The sequence below is a fragment of the Zootoca vivipara genome, chromosome 10 (genome assembly GCF_963506605.1).
Source record: "Zootoca vivipara chromosome 10, rZooViv1.1, whole genome shotgun sequence".
Taxonomy (NCBI): domain Eukaryota; kingdom Metazoa; phylum Chordata; class Lepidosauria; order Squamata; family Lacertidae; genus Zootoca; species Zootoca vivipara.
In genome coordinates this window covers 45,114,403-45,131,960 of record NC_083285.1, presented here as the reverse complement: position 1 = coordinate 45,131,960, position 17,558 = coordinate 45,114,403, and the positions used below count along the sequence as shown (strand labels likewise).

General features: G+C 48.3%; 1 protein-coding gene across 3 annotated transcripts in view; it reads right to left on the bottom strand.

Annotated features, from left to right (window-relative positions):
* Positions 1 to 51: 51 nt before the first annotated feature.
* Positions 52 to 17,558, bottom strand: part of TMPRSS6 (transmembrane serine protease 6) — a 35,597-nt gene continuing 18,090 nt past the window's right edge. For 2 of the 3 annotated variants that reach the window (XM_035127072.2, XM_035127074.2), the window contains 11 exons: positions 16,634 to 16,770; positions 15,022 to 15,134; positions 14,298 to 14,407; positions 11,363 to 11,508; positions 10,736 to 10,834; positions 8,945 to 9,058; positions 6,578 to 6,694; positions 5,561 to 5,729; positions 4,145 to 4,416; positions 2,982 to 3,118; positions 52 to 2,800 (listed from right to left, as the gene is read on the bottom strand). In XM_035127072.2, coding sequence (XP_034982963.1) covers positions 2,639 to 2,800; positions 2,982 to 3,118; positions 4,145 to 4,416; positions 5,561 to 5,729; positions 6,578 to 6,694; positions 8,945 to 9,058; positions 10,736 to 10,834; positions 11,363 to 11,508; positions 14,298 to 14,407; positions 15,022 to 15,134; positions 16,634 to 16,770 — 1,576 coding nt within the window. In that variant the 3' untranslated portion in view covers positions 52 to 2,638. The remainder of the gene's footprint in view (positions 2,801 to 2,981; positions 3,119 to 4,144; positions 4,417 to 5,560; positions 5,730 to 6,577; positions 6,695 to 8,944; positions 9,059 to 10,735; positions 10,835 to 11,362; positions 11,509 to 14,297; positions 14,408 to 15,021; positions 15,135 to 16,633; positions 16,771 to 17,558) is intronic. The other variant, XM_035127073.2, reaches the window with a different exon arrangement.

Genomic DNA, 17,558 nt, shown 5'->3' with positions numbered 1-17,558 from the left:
CCTTGGATCATGAACGCCGCAAACCCGGAAGTGAGTGTTCCAGTTTGCAAACTTTCTTTGGAACCAGAAAGTCCGACGGGGCTTCTGCAGCTTCCAATTGGCTACAGGAGCTTCCTGCAGCCAATCAGAAGACGCGCTTTGGTTTCTGGACATTTTGGAAGTCAAATGGACTTCCGGAACGGATTCCATTCGACTTCCAGGGTACGACCGTAATTTGAACCCAGGCTCATGGTTTAACTTTTGCAGAGACACCATGAACCATAAGCCACAAATCTTGGTTAGAGTCCATCGTTAGTCTGGAGAGGTAAATCATGAGTGTAGGTCTGGATGATAGGCTAGGCAAAGTCATGGCTTATATCAGTGGAGGAACTGGTGAGCAAAGCAGTCACAATCCCCTCTTCTGGAGTCTGGACCCTAATGGCTTCACTTTCAGCCATGGTTTGACTCAGTGTGGCATGTGAACTGGACCACAGTCACAGCAACCCCTATGGGGAACAGCAGACCACAGCCTTACAGCTTTTTTTGTCTCCCACTCCAAATTCTCATGTTTGCTTTGTAGGGAGGGAGTTTCTTGATAGGCTTGATAGACAAATACACTCATGCCTGAATAGAACACTATATCAGAGACAGGGGATCTGTGGTCCTTCAAGGTGGTGTTGGACTCTTAACTCCCATCATTTCAGACCACTGACCCTGCGGGCTGGGATTGATGGTAGTTGGGAGTCCCAACATCATCTATAGGGCCACTGGTTCTGGGAATGACAGGAGGATACTTCCTGGAGTGTTAGGTCAGGAAGAGAACATCTTTAACAGAAAGCCAGTGCCATTTTACTACAGCAGGCTCTGCTGCTAATTCTGTTAAGATTGGATGGTAGCCACAAAACAGTGCCTGAGATTGCTGTGTAATAACTTCTGAATAAATTCCACAGACGATTACTACTGTCTCGCGTCATCTCACTGTATGTGAGCTGGGTGCTCTTTTATGTATAGAACCGTTTTCTCCATAAAGGCATTTGAACTCTGCCAGCTGTCTTACGTGGTTTTTTCCCCTCCAGAAGGCAAAACTCCACACTTGGTGTACGTGTTTTGGAATAGGAGTGGCTGCAGTCCTTAAGCCCAGACATGTTGACATCTTCAGGAGCACATCACCAGTTTCATAGGGTAGACAATTTCCATTGGGCTTAAAAGACAAAGCAATAGAATCTAGAGATGAAATCTATGGCAATAAAACTTTTGTTATGAAACTTGGGACTTAACCTTCTCTGATGGGTTAAGGCAGGCGTGGTTCGCTCCTGGTCCTTTTTGGGTCCCCAACTCCCATCAGCCCCAGCCAGTATGGCCAACAGTCAAGGGTGATGATAGTTGTCCTCCAATGGCATATGGAGGGCTACAGGTTCTCTCATCCCTGACATGCTGCCATTGTGAGAGAAGCGTGCAGGGTCTTCATTGCTTGTGAATTGCTGCTTGATGTCTCCTGGCAACCTTTGGAGATACCAGAAGCAAACAACCTCCTGCTTTTTTTGTTTTCACCTGAGCCTACCTTCTGGTTGACCTTTCTATCTCCAGCCTCAGATAACACACTGCTGCAAACTAGGAAACAAGGCACTTTCCATCCTGCCTTACTGGAGGATCAAAAGGTTTGGATGGGAACAGAATCCTGACAAGGACCCAGAAAATGAAATAGGCCACAATTGGCTACATTTGCAATATTGCTTGTACAAAGCTAATTATTTTGAATTTCATAAATATGCCAAATGCTACAATTTTATATTTAAGTTATAAAATGATGTATGCTGGTAATGCAGTAAAAATGGGTTTGATAAGAAGCTCAGTATTGCATATAGTTGGTTTCTGTTTCTCTCCCTCCGCCCCCTGCCCTTCCCCAGGCCTCAAGATTTCCAAAAAGTGTTGCTATGGATGGTGGCAGACTGAGTTCATTCCCCCCACTGCATTTGGCTGTTTCTACAAACTCTTCGGTCACCCCACTGATTTTTCTTCGTGGGGGGTTGCATCCCACTCTCAGCAGAGTTATAGTCTTGTGAGCAGCTCCAATATGCTTTCTGTTGTCCGCTTGCTTTACTCTGGCCAAATTTAATGTTTGAATTGTAGCTAGTTAGTAATTGAGCATGTGTTGGACCCATTTCCTGGACCAATGCCCAGGTTTTGGGGGTGCTTAAGGTGAAGGCTTAAGCATTTCTCCAGTTCCCATCAGCTCCAGCCAACAGGAAGGATGGGAGTTGGAATCTAGCAACAACCGAAGAGCCAAAGGTTCCCCATTCTTGTTCTTAGATTACCCACCTCTGGTTATCTTAGAAAACAAACCAACGGCAGACACTACCTTTGGTAGCACCATAGACGCAACTGACCAAATGGCAGGGGAGCATAACTTGCAGTTCCTCATAAGTCAGGGACACCTCACATTTTGGGTTTCATATCAGTCCCACCTCACTTGTGGTCCTTGCAGATGCTTTCTGCCACCCAGCATTGTATCCTTGACTAGCAACAGTTGAATATTAAGTGGGACATGAGCTGACGTGGGATGTCCCAACAAATATAGGACATGGGAGAGAGAGGGGTGAGGTCTGAAGGTGGCTCCTCCACACGTTGCCTCGAAAGAGAAAACAGGCTGGGCGTATGCTCAGTTCCTCGTGGCTTGCTTAATCCATTCCATTACACTGGTGATCCTGGTGTAGACCCCGTAGTAATTCGGACGTGCACATCCCATCCCCCAGCTCACCAGGCCAGCTAGAAACCACCTGCCGCTTGGCTCCTGACAGGCAAGAGGTCCCCCAGAGTCGCCCTAGGAATAAAGGAGAAAATAACACCAGTCAGATCAGAAAAAAGTGGAAGAGAAGGAGGCAAATTGAAGAAATGTGCTTTAAAACTTTCAGTGTGCAATGAGTTGCATGGAAACAAGAAAGTTTGTTGACAAGGGCCTGAGAAGAGCTTTCTGTGCCATGGGATGTGGTGCGCACAGTTACCTGGCAAGAGTCCTTCTTTCCATCGTGGTAGCCAGCGCAGAGCATCTTGGACGTAACCTGGTAGTGATAGGCTTCGTTGCACATGTCCTGCTGCACCAGCGGCACACTCACCCTTTGCAAAATCTTACTGCTGGGACCTGCATGTCAGGTACAAAGGTCAGCAAGATTGACAGAGGGGAAAAGAAATCCTACCTCCTTATGAAATTTTCCACAACACATATCTTATTCCACATTTCCAATTCCTACGCATTCAGTAGGTCTTAGGCAGGAGAAGCAGTGAGAACCTCTCCATATATTCCACCCCCCCAAAAAAAAGCTTATTGGCAAATTTGAGACTTTGAAATACAGTTGTACCCTGTTTCTCATATTTTAAGACATACCCATAAAATAAGCCATAGCAGGATTTGTAAGCATTCAAGGAATATAAGCCATACCCCGAAAATAAGACATAGTGATAGGTGCAGCAGCAATGCCGGCCGCGGCAGGAGGAGGAGGAAAAAAATAAGACATCCCTTGAAAATGAGCCATAGTGTGTTTTTTTGAGGAAAAAATAAATATAAGACATGTCTTATAATATGAGAAACACGGTACTTCGACTTACGAATGACTCGACAACCGAATTTTTTGACTTAAGAATGGGGCAAATGGTTGCACGCATACGAATTTCTCGACATCCGAACGGAAACCGTGGCAGTTTTAGATAGGATTGCTTCGACTTACGAATTTTTCCGTTTCCAATGCATTTCTATGGGAAATCGCGTTTCCAATGGTGCTTTTCGACTTACGAATTTTTCAACCTACGAAGGTGCCTTCGGAACGGATTAAATTTGTAAGTGGAGGCACCACTGTACTGTATCATCCATACACTTAGATGATTTTCTGGAAAGATTCACTAGGGGGAGCTTGAGAGCATTTTACTGCAAAGCAGGTTGCAGCAATGACATTCTGCCTTAGCTTGTCATACTACTTTATGATGGTGAGTTAGGTTTTTGACAGGACAGGACACACCTAAGCATTGTACATGCACCTTTTCTGCAAAACTCAAGAGGTGTTCTCCCAAGGTTGCTGCCGATTGCATGGCTTCGGTTAGATTCTTTTTTTAAAAAAAAAAGCTGCAGAAAGGGGAATCTCGGAAAGGATGGGATTTATATATTGCGGATTACCTCCTTCCTTAGTTGCACCCCAGCCTGTGATCCAGCACAGGAGGCCCACCTCAAAGAGATGGGAGCTGGCAGGCAGACATATAGGCTGGATGAAGGCTGAATAGATGACTGGGTGGTCGAGCTGCAACAGCGCCACATCGTAGTCATGGCTGTCCTCTTCATAGTACGGGTGCTGCAGGATACGGATCACCTTGAAGGAGACCTCATTCTGGCTACTGACATTCAGAAGCTGCTTGCCAAGGTAGACTGTCCAGATAGTGGGGGAAGCCTGCCTGGAAATCAAAAGGGTTGGAAAGGGTTTCAGCATGCTGCTCCTGTTCTCTAGCTCCTGTTCTCCTGTTCTCTAGCTCCTGAAAGACTGCTCATGGGGACAGGGTCTAGGATAGGCATCCCCAAACTTTGGCCCTCCAGATGTTTTGGACTACAATTCCCATCTTCCCCGACCACTGCTCCTGTTAGCTAGGGATCATGGGAGTTGTAGGCCAAAACATCTGGAGGGCCACAGTTTGGAGATGCCTGGTCTAGGATCTTGCCTCACACCAGGTCACACTATTATCCGCCTAGCTCAGCATTCCTACTGAGAACATAAGACAAGCCTGCTGGATCACACCAATGGCCCATCTAGTCGAGCACCCAGTTCTCACAGTGTGGCCGACCAGTTCTGTCTGACAGCAGTGATTCAAGACCATTCCCCTTACTTGCTACCTGAGCCATTCACCTGGAGATGCCCTGGATCAAACCTGTGAACTTTGGGTCCCTTTGGGCTGTGGCCTCCTCCCCTTTTCCATTAACAGTGTGCCCCCTATCTGCAGAGGACTACAATTACAATTCCTTAGCTGGAGAATTCTGTTGCATTCTGAGCTGACTGGTTCACCCTGGGGGATGTTGGAGTCAAATAAAGGAAGCCCAAAATAACTTAGTAAATGTGTACCTAAACATCATCAGGTTGAGATGGGAGGCTTATCTGGTGGCCAATGAACTACTTGAATTTTATCATTTCTAGAGCATAGCTGCCAAGTACCCCGTTTCCCCCCGGGAAATCCCCGTTTTTACGTACTGTTTCCCGTTTTTCTCCCTAAAAAGTCTCCTGCCGGTGGCCATTTTTTCCCTGCTTTGCCATCTATGGGCACAAAAAATGTCCGGAAGTGCGTAGACGCGACTTCTGGTGTCGTCAGCGGCCCTTTTTGGTGCACATAGATGGGCAAAGTGACAGCGGAAGTTGCGTCTACGCACTTCTGGACATGCGTAGACGTGACTTCCGGTGTCGTCGTCGGCCATTTTTGGTGCCCATAGATGGGCAAAGCGACAGCGGAAGTTGCGCCTGTCGCGCGGCTGCTGGTCCCGAATTCTACAGTCCGGGACTTGGCAGGTATGTTCTAGAGGTTCCAGCTCTCCTTTCCCCTCACTCCCATTCACCTGTCATCCAGGAAGCAGTGAGCGGCGGTGATCACCCAGCGATCTGCAATCAGTGTCCCACCGCAAACATGGTGACCCCGCACCTGGAGACTAGCTTGCCATGGCCACTCGCCTTCCGCAGAATGGGCACCACCCACAATGCGGTTCAGTGCAGGTTGCAATCCACAGTCTGAGGAAAGAGGGAAACAACTTAAAATCAAGTCCTTAAAAAACAAGGACTGGAGCTCTTTTTGTTGAGCCATCCCCATCTTTTTTGGCACCTCCTGTAAATCATCACCTCAGAAGACAAACAAACATGTTCGCCATTGCCTTGGCTTTCTGCATCAATAGTATTTGTTTATAATAAGCACAAGGATGGTTCCTCAGCATATTGTGAACCAAGCATTTTGGATAATCTCCAAGCCGAGCATTTAACTGCAGTGCATCTGCCGCATCCCTGAAGGCCCAACCCTGACAGCGCTATTAGCAAGACATCATTCTTACCATCTGAGATGCTAACAGGGACAGGAAAAGCTGTGTCCCTCCAGATGTTGCTGGACTCCAGCTCTCAACAGACCCAGTCAGCATGGCCACTGGTCAGAAATAGCGAGAAGTCCTGGCACATCAACATCTGGAAGGCCACAGGCTCCTCATCCTTGCTTTAACAGCATAGTCCTAAGCATGTCAATTCAAACATAAGTCCTGTTACAGGGGTGGGGGAACTTGGTTCTCTCTAGAGATAATTGGACTACAACTCCTATCAACCCCAGCCACCATGGTCAGTGGTCAGGAATGATGGAAGCTGTAGTTCAACGGTACCTGGAGAACCACAGGTCCCCCATCCCTGTCCAATTAAGTCCAATAGGACTTATTTGCAGGTTAGTCTGTATGGGCAGAGGCCCCATAGACTCAGCTCATGACAGAATGACCTCCTTTAGAGCCCCTCTGCCAATACCACTATAAATAGAAAGGTCTCCTCTGATTTGGCTGCCCACACTATTCTTAACTAGGACAGATCTTCTCCTATTAACCTCTCACCACAGTGCATCTCATCAGAGCGATCCTTGCAGTCAGGGACTGAGTCACACTGAGGGTTGGGTTTCTTCACGCAGCTCCCATCGGCACACAGGTAAGTGAAAAGTCCACAGGGAACTCCTGGAAGGAGAGATTTGTGGAAGTAGAAAGGAATGGGAAGTGTTAGGTCTACTGGGTTGTATTCAACTAAGTTTTAAACAGAGTAAAAGGTAAAGAGGCCCCTGACCATCAGGTCCAGTTGTGTCCAACTCTGGGGTTGCGACACTCATCTCGCTCTATAGGCCGAGGGAGCCGGCATTTGTCCGCAGACAGCTTCCGGGTTATGTGGCCAGCATGACAAAGCTGCTTCTGGCAAACCAGAGCAGCGCACGGAAACGCCGTTTACCTTCCCGCCGGAGCGGTCCCTATTTATCTACTTGCACTTTGATGTCCTTTTGAACTGCTAGGTGGGCAGGAGCTGGGACCGAGCAACGGGAGCTCACCCCGTTGCAAGGATTCAAACCGCCGACCTTCTGATCAGCAAGCCCTAGTAGAGCCATTAAAATTAGTTGTGTATATTAATGTCATGGGTCTACTTTGAGTAGGCCTAGCACTGAGTACCACCCACAGCTAAAACTACTTAATGCCCAAAATGCTTGCCTGGTACCAGCAGTGTTCTATACAGACTGTAGTGGTTAGCATGCAGCACCGCTTGCCTGACCCCCTGCCACTGCCATCATTAGGAAGGATGAAATGGTGAGGTTATATTGGCGGAGCTTATATGGTTCTGCTGCTTTGCTTGAGCCATGCTGACTTCACTGCTACCTTACCCCTCCTCTTCACAACACACCATGGTAACAGCAGTGACATGAGATCAAATAAGCAGCATTGCCCTAGGCCCCCGACTGCTACAGGAAAATACATGGTCAATTGACCCATAATATTAAATAATTAATAATAATAATAATAATAATAATAATAATAATAATAATAATAAATTTATTTATACCCTGCCCATCTGGCTGGGTTCCCCCAGCCACTCTGGGCAGCTTCCAACAGAAAAATAAAATACAATAATTTATTAAACATTAAAAGCCTCCCTAAACAGGGCTGCCTTCAGATGTCTTCTAAAAATCTGGTAGCTGTTTTTCTCTTTGACATCTGATGGGAGGGCGTTCCACAGGGCGGGCACCACTATCGAAAAGGCCCTTTGCCTAGTTCCCTGCAACTTGGCTTCTTGCAACGAGGGAACCGCCAGAAGGCCCTCGGTGCTGGATCTCAGTGTCCGGGCAGAACGATGGGGGTGGAGACGCTCCTTCAGGTATACTGGACCGAGGCCATTTAGGGCTTTAAAGGTCAGCACCAACACTTTGAATTGTGCTCGGAAACGCACTGGGAGCCAATGTAGATCTTTCAAGACCGGTGTTATGTGGTCTCGGCGGCCGCTCCCAGTCACCAGTCTAGCTGCCGCATTCTGAATTAGTTGTAGTTTCCAAGTCACCTTCAAAGGTAGCCCCACATAGAGCGCATTGCAGTAGTCCAAGCGAGAGATAACTAGAGCACGCACCACTCTGGCGAGACAGTCCGCAGACAGGTAGGGTCTCAGCCTGCGTACCAGATGGAGCTGGTAGACAGCTGCCCTGGACACAGAATTGACCTGCACCTCCATGGACAGCTGTGAGTCCAAAATGACTCCCAGGCTGCACACCTGGTCCTTCAGGGGCACAGTTACCCCATTCAGGACCAGGGAGTCCTCCACACCTGCCCACCTCCTCTCCCCCACAAACAGTACTTTTGTCTTGTCAGGATTCAACCTCAATCTGCTATCCACCATCCATCCTATATTTTCAGGGGGGGAATGGGGCACAGCCCTCCTTGACCTCAGGCCAACATGCCTGACTTCTTCCCCTCCCCAAATTGCCCAATCAAAAATTCGCTGGCCAGAATGGGTAGCTGTAGGGGGGCGGAAGGGAAGCAAAATGATGGGTGATGTAAATACTGGGGTTGATGGGGTAGGACAAGTGATATGATGGAAACACTACAGAGACATGATGGACATGTAACTATATGTTATAAGCATTTAAAAAAAAACCACACACCAGTAAAATGCTTTGAAGTGGCCATATCTTTTTAGAAAAAAGCAGCTGGGAGGATTCCCCCCCCCAATCCAGGAGGGAAGGGGTTAACTTGTTATCCTCATGTCATCTTCCCACTGAAACTGCTATTTATCCCTGAAGAAGCTATTTGCTGCAGGAAGATCACTATTGGCAATGCAGTGACATTGACATAACATTCAGAAGGATAAATAAGTATCCTGTGTTAACCAGAAAGCAGTACACTCTGCCCTGTTGACGCCAAAGTTCTGGAATGGTAGGTGCCTGACTCCATTACCTTCATTGCATTGTTGCTCATCACTCCCATTGATGCAGTCCAGGTGTTTATCACAGACCTTGGAGAACTCGATACACGTGCTGTCTTCCTGACACTGGAATTTTGCAGGGCATACTGGCAAATTTCAAAATACAAGAGAAGAGGGACTGAGATGGGCGTTGGGAGTCTTCAAGCTGCAGAAGGGCAGAGGTGGGGCGGGCTATTATTTTATTTTGAGCCCCTCCCCTTGTGCTTTTTATTGTGCATTCATGATGATTTGTGCTTGTGATGGCAGTTATACACGATCCCACTTTGAATACTGTTTGTGCCTGCAAAAATTCCAGCTACATTTACAATCAGTGCATGTCTCATAACGTCCTGCCAAAATTCTGTAACTTTTTATACCACAAATGCTCTGGTATATATATTTTGTCCTGCTTTTGTTGCTCTATCCTATATAATAATGTCCATGTTGTCCCTGCGTCCAGATGTCCCGTGTGTCCCTGGGTCACTGCGCATGTGCCCCAGGGATACAGGGATTGGACGGAGGGACAACCAGGGACACAGGGATTGGACCCGCGCTCTCGGGACACAGGGAACAGCCAACTGCCGCTCCGCCAACCGCCGCTCCGAAGCCCAGTCTCATGCTGGAGGTGCGCGGTGAGGCGGCGGGGGAGAGAAGCGCTCCCCCCCCCCGGCAGCCTTGCCGCACACCTCCGGCATGGGACGGCGCTTCCTCGGGGAACCCGAGGAAGCCGAAGCGGCAGCGGGCGCGGAGGGAAGCCCGCTTTGGCTTGGCGGCGGCGGGAAGAAGGGGAGGAATTCCTCCCCTTTTTCCCGCCGCCGCCAAGCCAGTCCCGGAGCCGAATTGCGGCGCGGCGGGGTTTTTCGCCGTTTGCCTCCCCCTCGGGGGAAGGCAAACGGCGAAAAGCCCCCGCTGCGGACTGGCTTGGCGGTGGCGGGAAGACCCGCCACCGCCAAGCCAGTCCCGGAGCCGAATTGCGGCGCGGCGGGGTTTTTCGCCGTTTGCCTCCCCCAGGGGAAGGCAAACGGCGAAAAGCCCCCGCTGCGGACTGGCTTGGCGGTGGCGGGAACATCCCGCCACCGCCAAGCCAGTCCCGGAGCCAAATTGCGGCGCGGCGGGGTTTTTCGCTGTTTGCCTCCCCCAGGGGAAGGCAAACGGCGAAAAACCCCCGCTGCGGACTGGCTTGGCGGTGGCGGGAAGACCCGCCACCGCCAAGCCAGTCCCGGAGCCGAATTGCGGCGCGGCGGGGTTTTTCGCCGTTTGCCTCCCCCTCAGGGGAAGGCAAACGGCGAAAAGCCCCCGCTGCGGACTGGCTTGGCGGTGGCGGGAAGACCCGCCACCGCCAAGCCAGTCCCGGCAGGCCGCTTCCTCTAGCGCCCGTTTTTAAACGGGCTAAAATCCACTAGTAGTGAAATAATGTAGTAACTTTGGGGAAGCCTTGCAGAACAACTAATAAATGAAGATTCAAGGGAATATCTCTAATGTGGATCTAACCTATGGATGAGAACAAATGACAAACAGAGGTTTCTGAACAGAGCAGATTAACTCCCTGGAACAAATTCCTTGTGCTGACTGGGGCAGGTGGAAGTTTGAGTGCAAAAGAGCTGGTGAGTACGAGGTTCAGGAAGGCTGCCTTGGAAACTTTCTTCTCTCCTCCTGTGTTCCATCTTTGGTTTAGCTGACCAACAGTACTGGCCAAGGATGGATTGGAGGGGCATTTGCTAAGGAAGGGCAGTTACTGTAACTGTGTGAATGGAGGAGAACGAAAAAAGTAAATAGCCACGCACCACAGTTTCTCTCATCTAATCCATTGGGGCAATCGTTGATCCCGTCACAAGCTGGCACACAAAGCCCATTCACAGAACAAAGGAACTCTCTGGGGCATGCTTTTTAAAACAAAACAAATGAATAAAATAAAAAATGTTAGTTCACAAGTCTACAATCCCCTACACACTTACCTGGGGAGTAAGCCAGCCCCACTGAACTTAATGGGACTACTTCTGAGTAGAGATGCATAGGACTGTGTTGTCAGCATGCTACGTTAGAGGTCAGTTCAAATATTGCATGCATTATTTTTCTATTTTACTGCTCCTAACCCACCTCAAGTTCCATTTGGAGGCAGGCAGAGTATAGGTTTTCAAAATCAATGTAATAAAGTTCTGGGGCATGAGAAGGAAAGGTAGGATTGCAGCCTTACTGAATTCTATCTGCATTGCATGTTTATAGCAACGGGCGCTCACCAAATCCTCAAAGCTGAATTATTTGTGTCCCCAGCCTGGTACACAGATTGTGACACTCATTGAACGTAAGGCATGCACACACCCCTCAAGACAGCAAAGATCCAACAGCAAGATATGATGGGATTCCTCCCTAATACTTTGATCAGCTGCTTTGATCAGCTGTTTTGAACTCACGGTCTGACTGATTGTATAGGCTGTAAGCCGCTTGCACTCCAGGTCCCGTTAGGGAGTTCTGAGAAGTGAAGTTGATGGTGACCCCAGCACTGGACACGGCAGGGATCCTTTCAGCATAGGCTTGCAAAGTCCGCAAGCCACACAACCTGGTTAAAATGAAAAGAAGAAGAGCAGGCGGGAGAATATCCTAAAGTCCATGGTGCTGCCTTATGACATTGGCAAAGTGGTCATTCAAGGCTGAGTCCATGTTTGAGCCTCCCACCCCAGTTGGGAGCAGTGGACAGTGCAATGGGGCGGCAGTGCTCAGCTGCAGTGCTGCTGCTTACCGGGAGGTAGAGGGGAAGGGACAAGGTAGCAGCTAGGTGTCAGGGACCATGCTGAAGAGGGCTGCACTGAGGGAAAATGGTGAGAGCTCCTGAATCTTCCCAGGAGCAGGAGGTCAGTATAGATTTGGAACAGTGGTTTGCAGAGGGGCATAGTTCAGAAGGCAGAAGCTGGGACATACTAGATGGGGAACAGCTAGAACACTAGAAGAGAGAGTTAACAGATTCACAGTCTCTGGGTAGTATCCGCCCCCCTTCTCCAAAATCATGGAGAGCTCAGAAAGTGTCAGAACAGAAAGTGCAGAGGCTACAAACTCAGATTACAGGATGTAGGAGTGAAGTAGATTAATAGGGACGGAGGGGGGAGTGACACTTAACTGGGAGCACCGCCATCCCTGGAGATGTGTCCTTTGTTCTCTCACTGTGATTATCAAAGATTCTAACTGGTAAGGCGTTCCTTTCGTTTAATCTTATTATCTACGGCCATGCGGGAGGAAGCCAATTCCCCAAACCTGACACTAGGTCAGTTAGGTCAGCGTGGTGCAAGCACCAGCAGGAATCCTGGATTGCACTGCGTCAACCTCATCACCGCTACTGCCTTCCTCTTGTTCTCCCCCCCTCTACCTTCCAGTAAGCAGCAATGATATCACTGGCCAAAGGTCAGGTGAGCACCTCTGCCCCTCCATGCCATCTGCTACTGGCTCCAGTAGAACCACCAGCCTAGTAGGGCAGGCATAGTTGCAGCCAATGGCAGACAGTGGGCAGCAGCAGGCGACTGAACTGTTTGCTGTTTTGATTCCCTATGAAGAATTGTTCTAGGGTCGCAGCTCAGCAGGAGAGCATCTGCAGGGAGAAGGTCCCAGGTTCAATCTCTGGCTTCTCCAGGTCAGGCTGGGGAAAACTCCCTGTGTGAAACTTTGGGGAGCCACTGCCGGACAATGCAACACTGAACTAGATAGACCAATGGTCTGATTCAGTATAAGGCAGATCCTTGGGTTCCAGGGCTTTGTGGGAATTAAAATAGTGTGTATCTCTAAGATACAGCCACCCAGCCGGCGCAGGACGGCAGGATGAGGTAAGGCATTAGCAGTGTTCTCTGCCAGGGCACTTGAACCCTGATTACTAGCCAAGGGTGCCAGATACTGGTTGTGGCCAGTTTAACAAAAACAGGAGGTGGGTTTGAAACTGAAGCCCTGAAAAAAGGAGTGCCCTACGGATATTCATTGTGATGATACCTCTGAAAATATAGAAGGAAGCAATTACAAGCTGGGGAGTCTAAACTCAAGTTTGGATAAAATCTCAAGTTTGGATAACTTTTAGGACTGATCCACATGGAAGGAGTCCTCAAGTTACTTTATGCACCTACCAAAGCAAGGGGGACAGCAAATGCAGGGCCGGCTCTTCATAGACCCCCGGTGGCGCAGTGCACTATGGCGGGGGGCTGGTAAGCTGGGCGCCGTCCTGGCAAGGAGGGCGCCACGCGGCGAAGCCGCACGGAAACCAATTGCGCCCTGCGAGGGCGGGGCGGGCGGCGGAGCGATCTCCGCCCCTCAGCACCAGGGCGTGTGATCTGCTCAAGACGGCCCTGAGCAAATGCTTGGAGTAGGTGCATCTCCCTTTTCCACCTATGATTGCAACTAAATTAGGAATGCCACTTTTTCTTCTGACACTTCCAGGCTCTCACATTTTTGCACAGACTAGTTGCTAGTATGTGCTCTTTGCACAATAAGAATGTGCCTTTATAACCCACCACAAAGAAAGAAAAGACATTGCAATAGATAAGAACTGCTAAACAACATTCTCCTGCACAACAAATCCTCTTCCACCCACCCCTTAAAAAATAACTTTTTACTGTAAGAAAAGTAACCGGAAACTACAGTGGAAAATTCAAGTAACAACCCCTTGATGGTGGTTGCGTATGACCGCCATGCAAACTTTGTGAAAACAAATCGGGACAGTTGTTCAACATGCATTTCATGTAGAAGCAACCAGAGGCGCAGTGCTCTTAGAAGCCACACTATGGCAGAAATGCAACAAGTGATATGGAGATACAGTCATACCTCGGTTTAAGTACGCTTCGGTTTGAGTACTTTCAGTTTACTCCGCGGACTGTCTGGAACGGATTAATCCACTTTCTGTTACTTTCAATGGGAAAGTTCGCTTCATGTTAAGTACGCTTCAGGTTAAGTACGGACTTCCAGAACCAATTGTGTACTTAAATCGAGGTACCACTGTACTTTCAATGGGAAAGTTCGCTTCAGGTTAAGTACGCTTCAGGTTAAGTACAGACTTCCGGAACCAGTTGTGGTTGTAAACCGAGGAACCACTGTATAGTGAAAAAGGGTGTGTGTGTGAGGCTGCATCTCTTGAATTTCTGCCTGTCAGGTGGGTGTTCAAAGCACAGAGCTAGAAGAAGTGAAAGCACAGAGGATATGATGCCGCAGGAGCAGATGGAGAGAACCTTTCCCAGCAGATTGCTCTTTGAATGATGGGCAGCAGGAAGAACAAAAGCAGAAGTCCGGGAGATAACTCCAACCCAACAAAAAGTGAGCTGGAGCATCCATGAAGAAAGGGACATAAACAGCCATACCAAAATGTCAGGATCTCCTTACTTTCTGTTCTGGATGGTCCATTGCCCTTGGGTACATGGGAGGTCATGCTTCTGTCTCCTCAGAGTGTAAGCATCAAACCAAAGGACGACTCCATATTCCAGAGATGGGACCTGCAAAGATGGAGATGTTGTCCATGTTAACCAGGGATGGGAAACTTGTTGGACTACAACTCCCATCACTCCCCCACCATTTGCCATGCTGGCTGGAGCTGATAGGAGTTGGAGTCCAGCAGCACCTGTAGGGCCACAGCTTCCCATCTCTGATGTTAACTATCGTATTTGCATAATGCTAGGTAAAGGGGCTTTGAATACAGAAACGAGAGCAGCAAAGCATGAGGGGAAGACATAGTATCCTCAACAAGAGGCTCAGTAATGGGTTTTTTTTTAAGTGTGCAAAATAAGAGAACACATTAGGGCTGCAACCAGGGAGATCTGGGTTCAGATCTACATTTATCTGGTGACCTTTGGCCAGCCACACTAGTTCTCAGCCTAAACAACCTCACAGGGTTGTTGTGAGAATTAAATCTGAGGCTGCAGGAAGAGAGCCATGCACACTCCCCTGAGTGTGATCCTTCAAGATAGGGACCTGGGTGTAAATGTAACAACAACACCAACAACAATAAGTGCATAATGCAATTCTTTTGGTACATAATTTAATTGATTGCTTTGGTGCAGAAGGACACACACAGCCCATCGTCATCTGGCAAAGGACAAGGAGACCTCACCGTCATGTGCCAAGTGCACTGCGTATTGGGCGCATAGTAACTGGGGTAGTATGGAGTCCTGATGTTCCCTTGTATCTCCTGGCTTCCCCGTAGCGTTAGATTCATCTGGCAGGCTGAAAAGACAGAAATATTCTGACACCAGCTGAGCCACAGAAAAGAAAAAACGTTGCTCGTGTTTATACTTCCGACTCAGAGGAAGGGGCTTCTCATAGAAACACTGTAAAACTAGACAGTCCTTTGTCTCAGGGAGAAATTAATTATAGTTCTTCTGTTGATGCAATGATTTAACCGTTGCTGGCAAATCTGCAGTTGTGCATGGCAGACTGATAACAGATCTCGGAGATGTCAAGGAGCTTCCTCATGTTTACATTGAATATATACTGTACAGAGGAAATACATGCTTGATTGTGTTTTTAGACTGCCTAAAGGCACCTTGTCAGTTTCCAGGCCCTGATGTCCAATCCAATGAACAAGAGGAAGTGGTGAAGATTCAGACCTTGGCATCTACTGGTAGCCCTGGGGGAAGACACTTGTCTGATACTCTTGAGAGCCACTGCCAGTTAGTGAAGACAATATTGAGGTACTTGGATCAATGGTTTGGACATGGTATAAGTGTATTCTTTGGCTAACACAGTCCTTTCTGTATAAGCCAGTGTGTGTGCACATGTGGTGTGGGGGAGCATGCCGTGCATTCAACTGAGGCATTTTCACTTCCTTGCAAATCAGAAGCTATGGACCTTCGGCCCATTTACTTTCTTTTTAGCAAATAGAGAACTACTCAGAGCAGTTTTGCTTAGAACAGCAGTGGACAACATCTGGCCCTCATGCTAGTTGGGGTTGGTGGGAATTGGAGTCCAACAACATCTGGAGAGCCACAAGTTCCCTGCTCCATAATTTAAGAGGTTCCGGTTTGGATATCCTAATGCTAACTTTGATAGAGGATCCCTATGGTGATGATGTAAACACCCAAAGCTGCCTTATACTGAGTCAGATCACTGGGTCATGTAGCCTTGTATTGCCTATGCTGACTGGCAGCAGTGCCAGCTCCTCACGCAGAGACCTTCCCCAGCCCTGCTACCTGAAATCACTTTAACTGGAAATTCCAGGAGATGAACCTGGAATTCTTTGCATGCAAAGGAGATATGCTTTTCTCTGTGTTAGAACTATGTAGATGTGGTGTTAAATATTAAGCTTTCTCCTGTCCAGAGGCCAGCATGAATAATTACTGCACAATCTTCTGTCCCAGATTCTGGCTTTAGTGTAAGGTGGAAATTTGTCTTACGTCTTCTCATATAAAAGTTGCTCTTATCTTAGTGTCTAAGTTACTTTCCAAACATCAGTGGATTCTTGGGCCAAATTGTTGTGCAAAGCTTCCATTCCATAATAGATAGCAGTTACTCTACATCTCAGATACAGTGTTGGCTGCTGAAATTGTAATAAATATCTATATCTATGATGAGTGATGTTTGGCAAAGGAAGTGAAGGGTTTGACAAAAGCTCCCTGCATCTTCTCTCTCTCTCTCTCTCTCTCTCTCTCTCTCTCTCTCTCTCTCTCTCTCTCTCTCTCTCTCTCTCTCTCTCTCTCCCCAGACCTCTCGGGATCCTTGCTCACCTTCAAAGGGCACAGCCTGTGCAGAGAGTATGAAAGGATCATAGTAGCTGTACATCCCCTTCTTCCACACCACAGACATGACGGGGCCTGAAGACAGGACCTCCACCACAGGCTCCTGGCGGCTGCAGCCATACAGCCTGGGGCAGAGGGTGAAAATGGAAGGGGATTAGTGTATTGACAAGGTGGGGAAAGGCAGAGAGAAAATGAAGGAACTTTGAAGGGGGAAAGAGTCATCTACATTTCCGCTTGTGCTGTGCCTAGAAAGCATGGGTCATAGCAGTTTCCCAGTTCCCAACTCCTTTCCAAGGGAAAACCCACTCTTTCATGATAGATCGGAACAAGCAGCACTCTGGGGAAAACCCATATTGCTGTTTGTTCTGATTGAGCAGTAAAGAGCAGCTTTCTGTGGGGGAAAGCAGTGTTACAAGAGGAAGTATGGATAAGCCCTTAATCACCAGAAGAAGAGTTTGGATTTGATATCCCGCTTTATCACTACCCGAAGGAGTCTCAGAGCGGCTAACAATCTCCTTTCCCCTCCTCCCCCACAACAGACACCCTGTGAGGTGGGTGGGGCTGAGAGACTTCAGAGAAGTGTGACTAGCCCAGGGTCACCCAGCAGCTGCATGTGGAGGAGTGGAGACACGAACCCGGTTCCCCAGATTACGAGTCTACCGCTCTTAAGCACTATACCACAACAAGATGGCTAGAAATGTTTTTTTTTAAGAGCATGCCTCTGTGTGTGTGTGTTTGTTTGTTTTTTAAGTGGGTTTTGTATTTGCAGAATCATAGAGATTGAAGGGACCCCGAGGGTCATCTAGTTCAACCCCCTGCAATGCAGGACTCTCAGCTAAAGCATCCATGACAGATGGCCATCCAACTTCTGCTTAAAAACCTCCAGGGAAGAAGAGTCCACCACCTAGTGTGG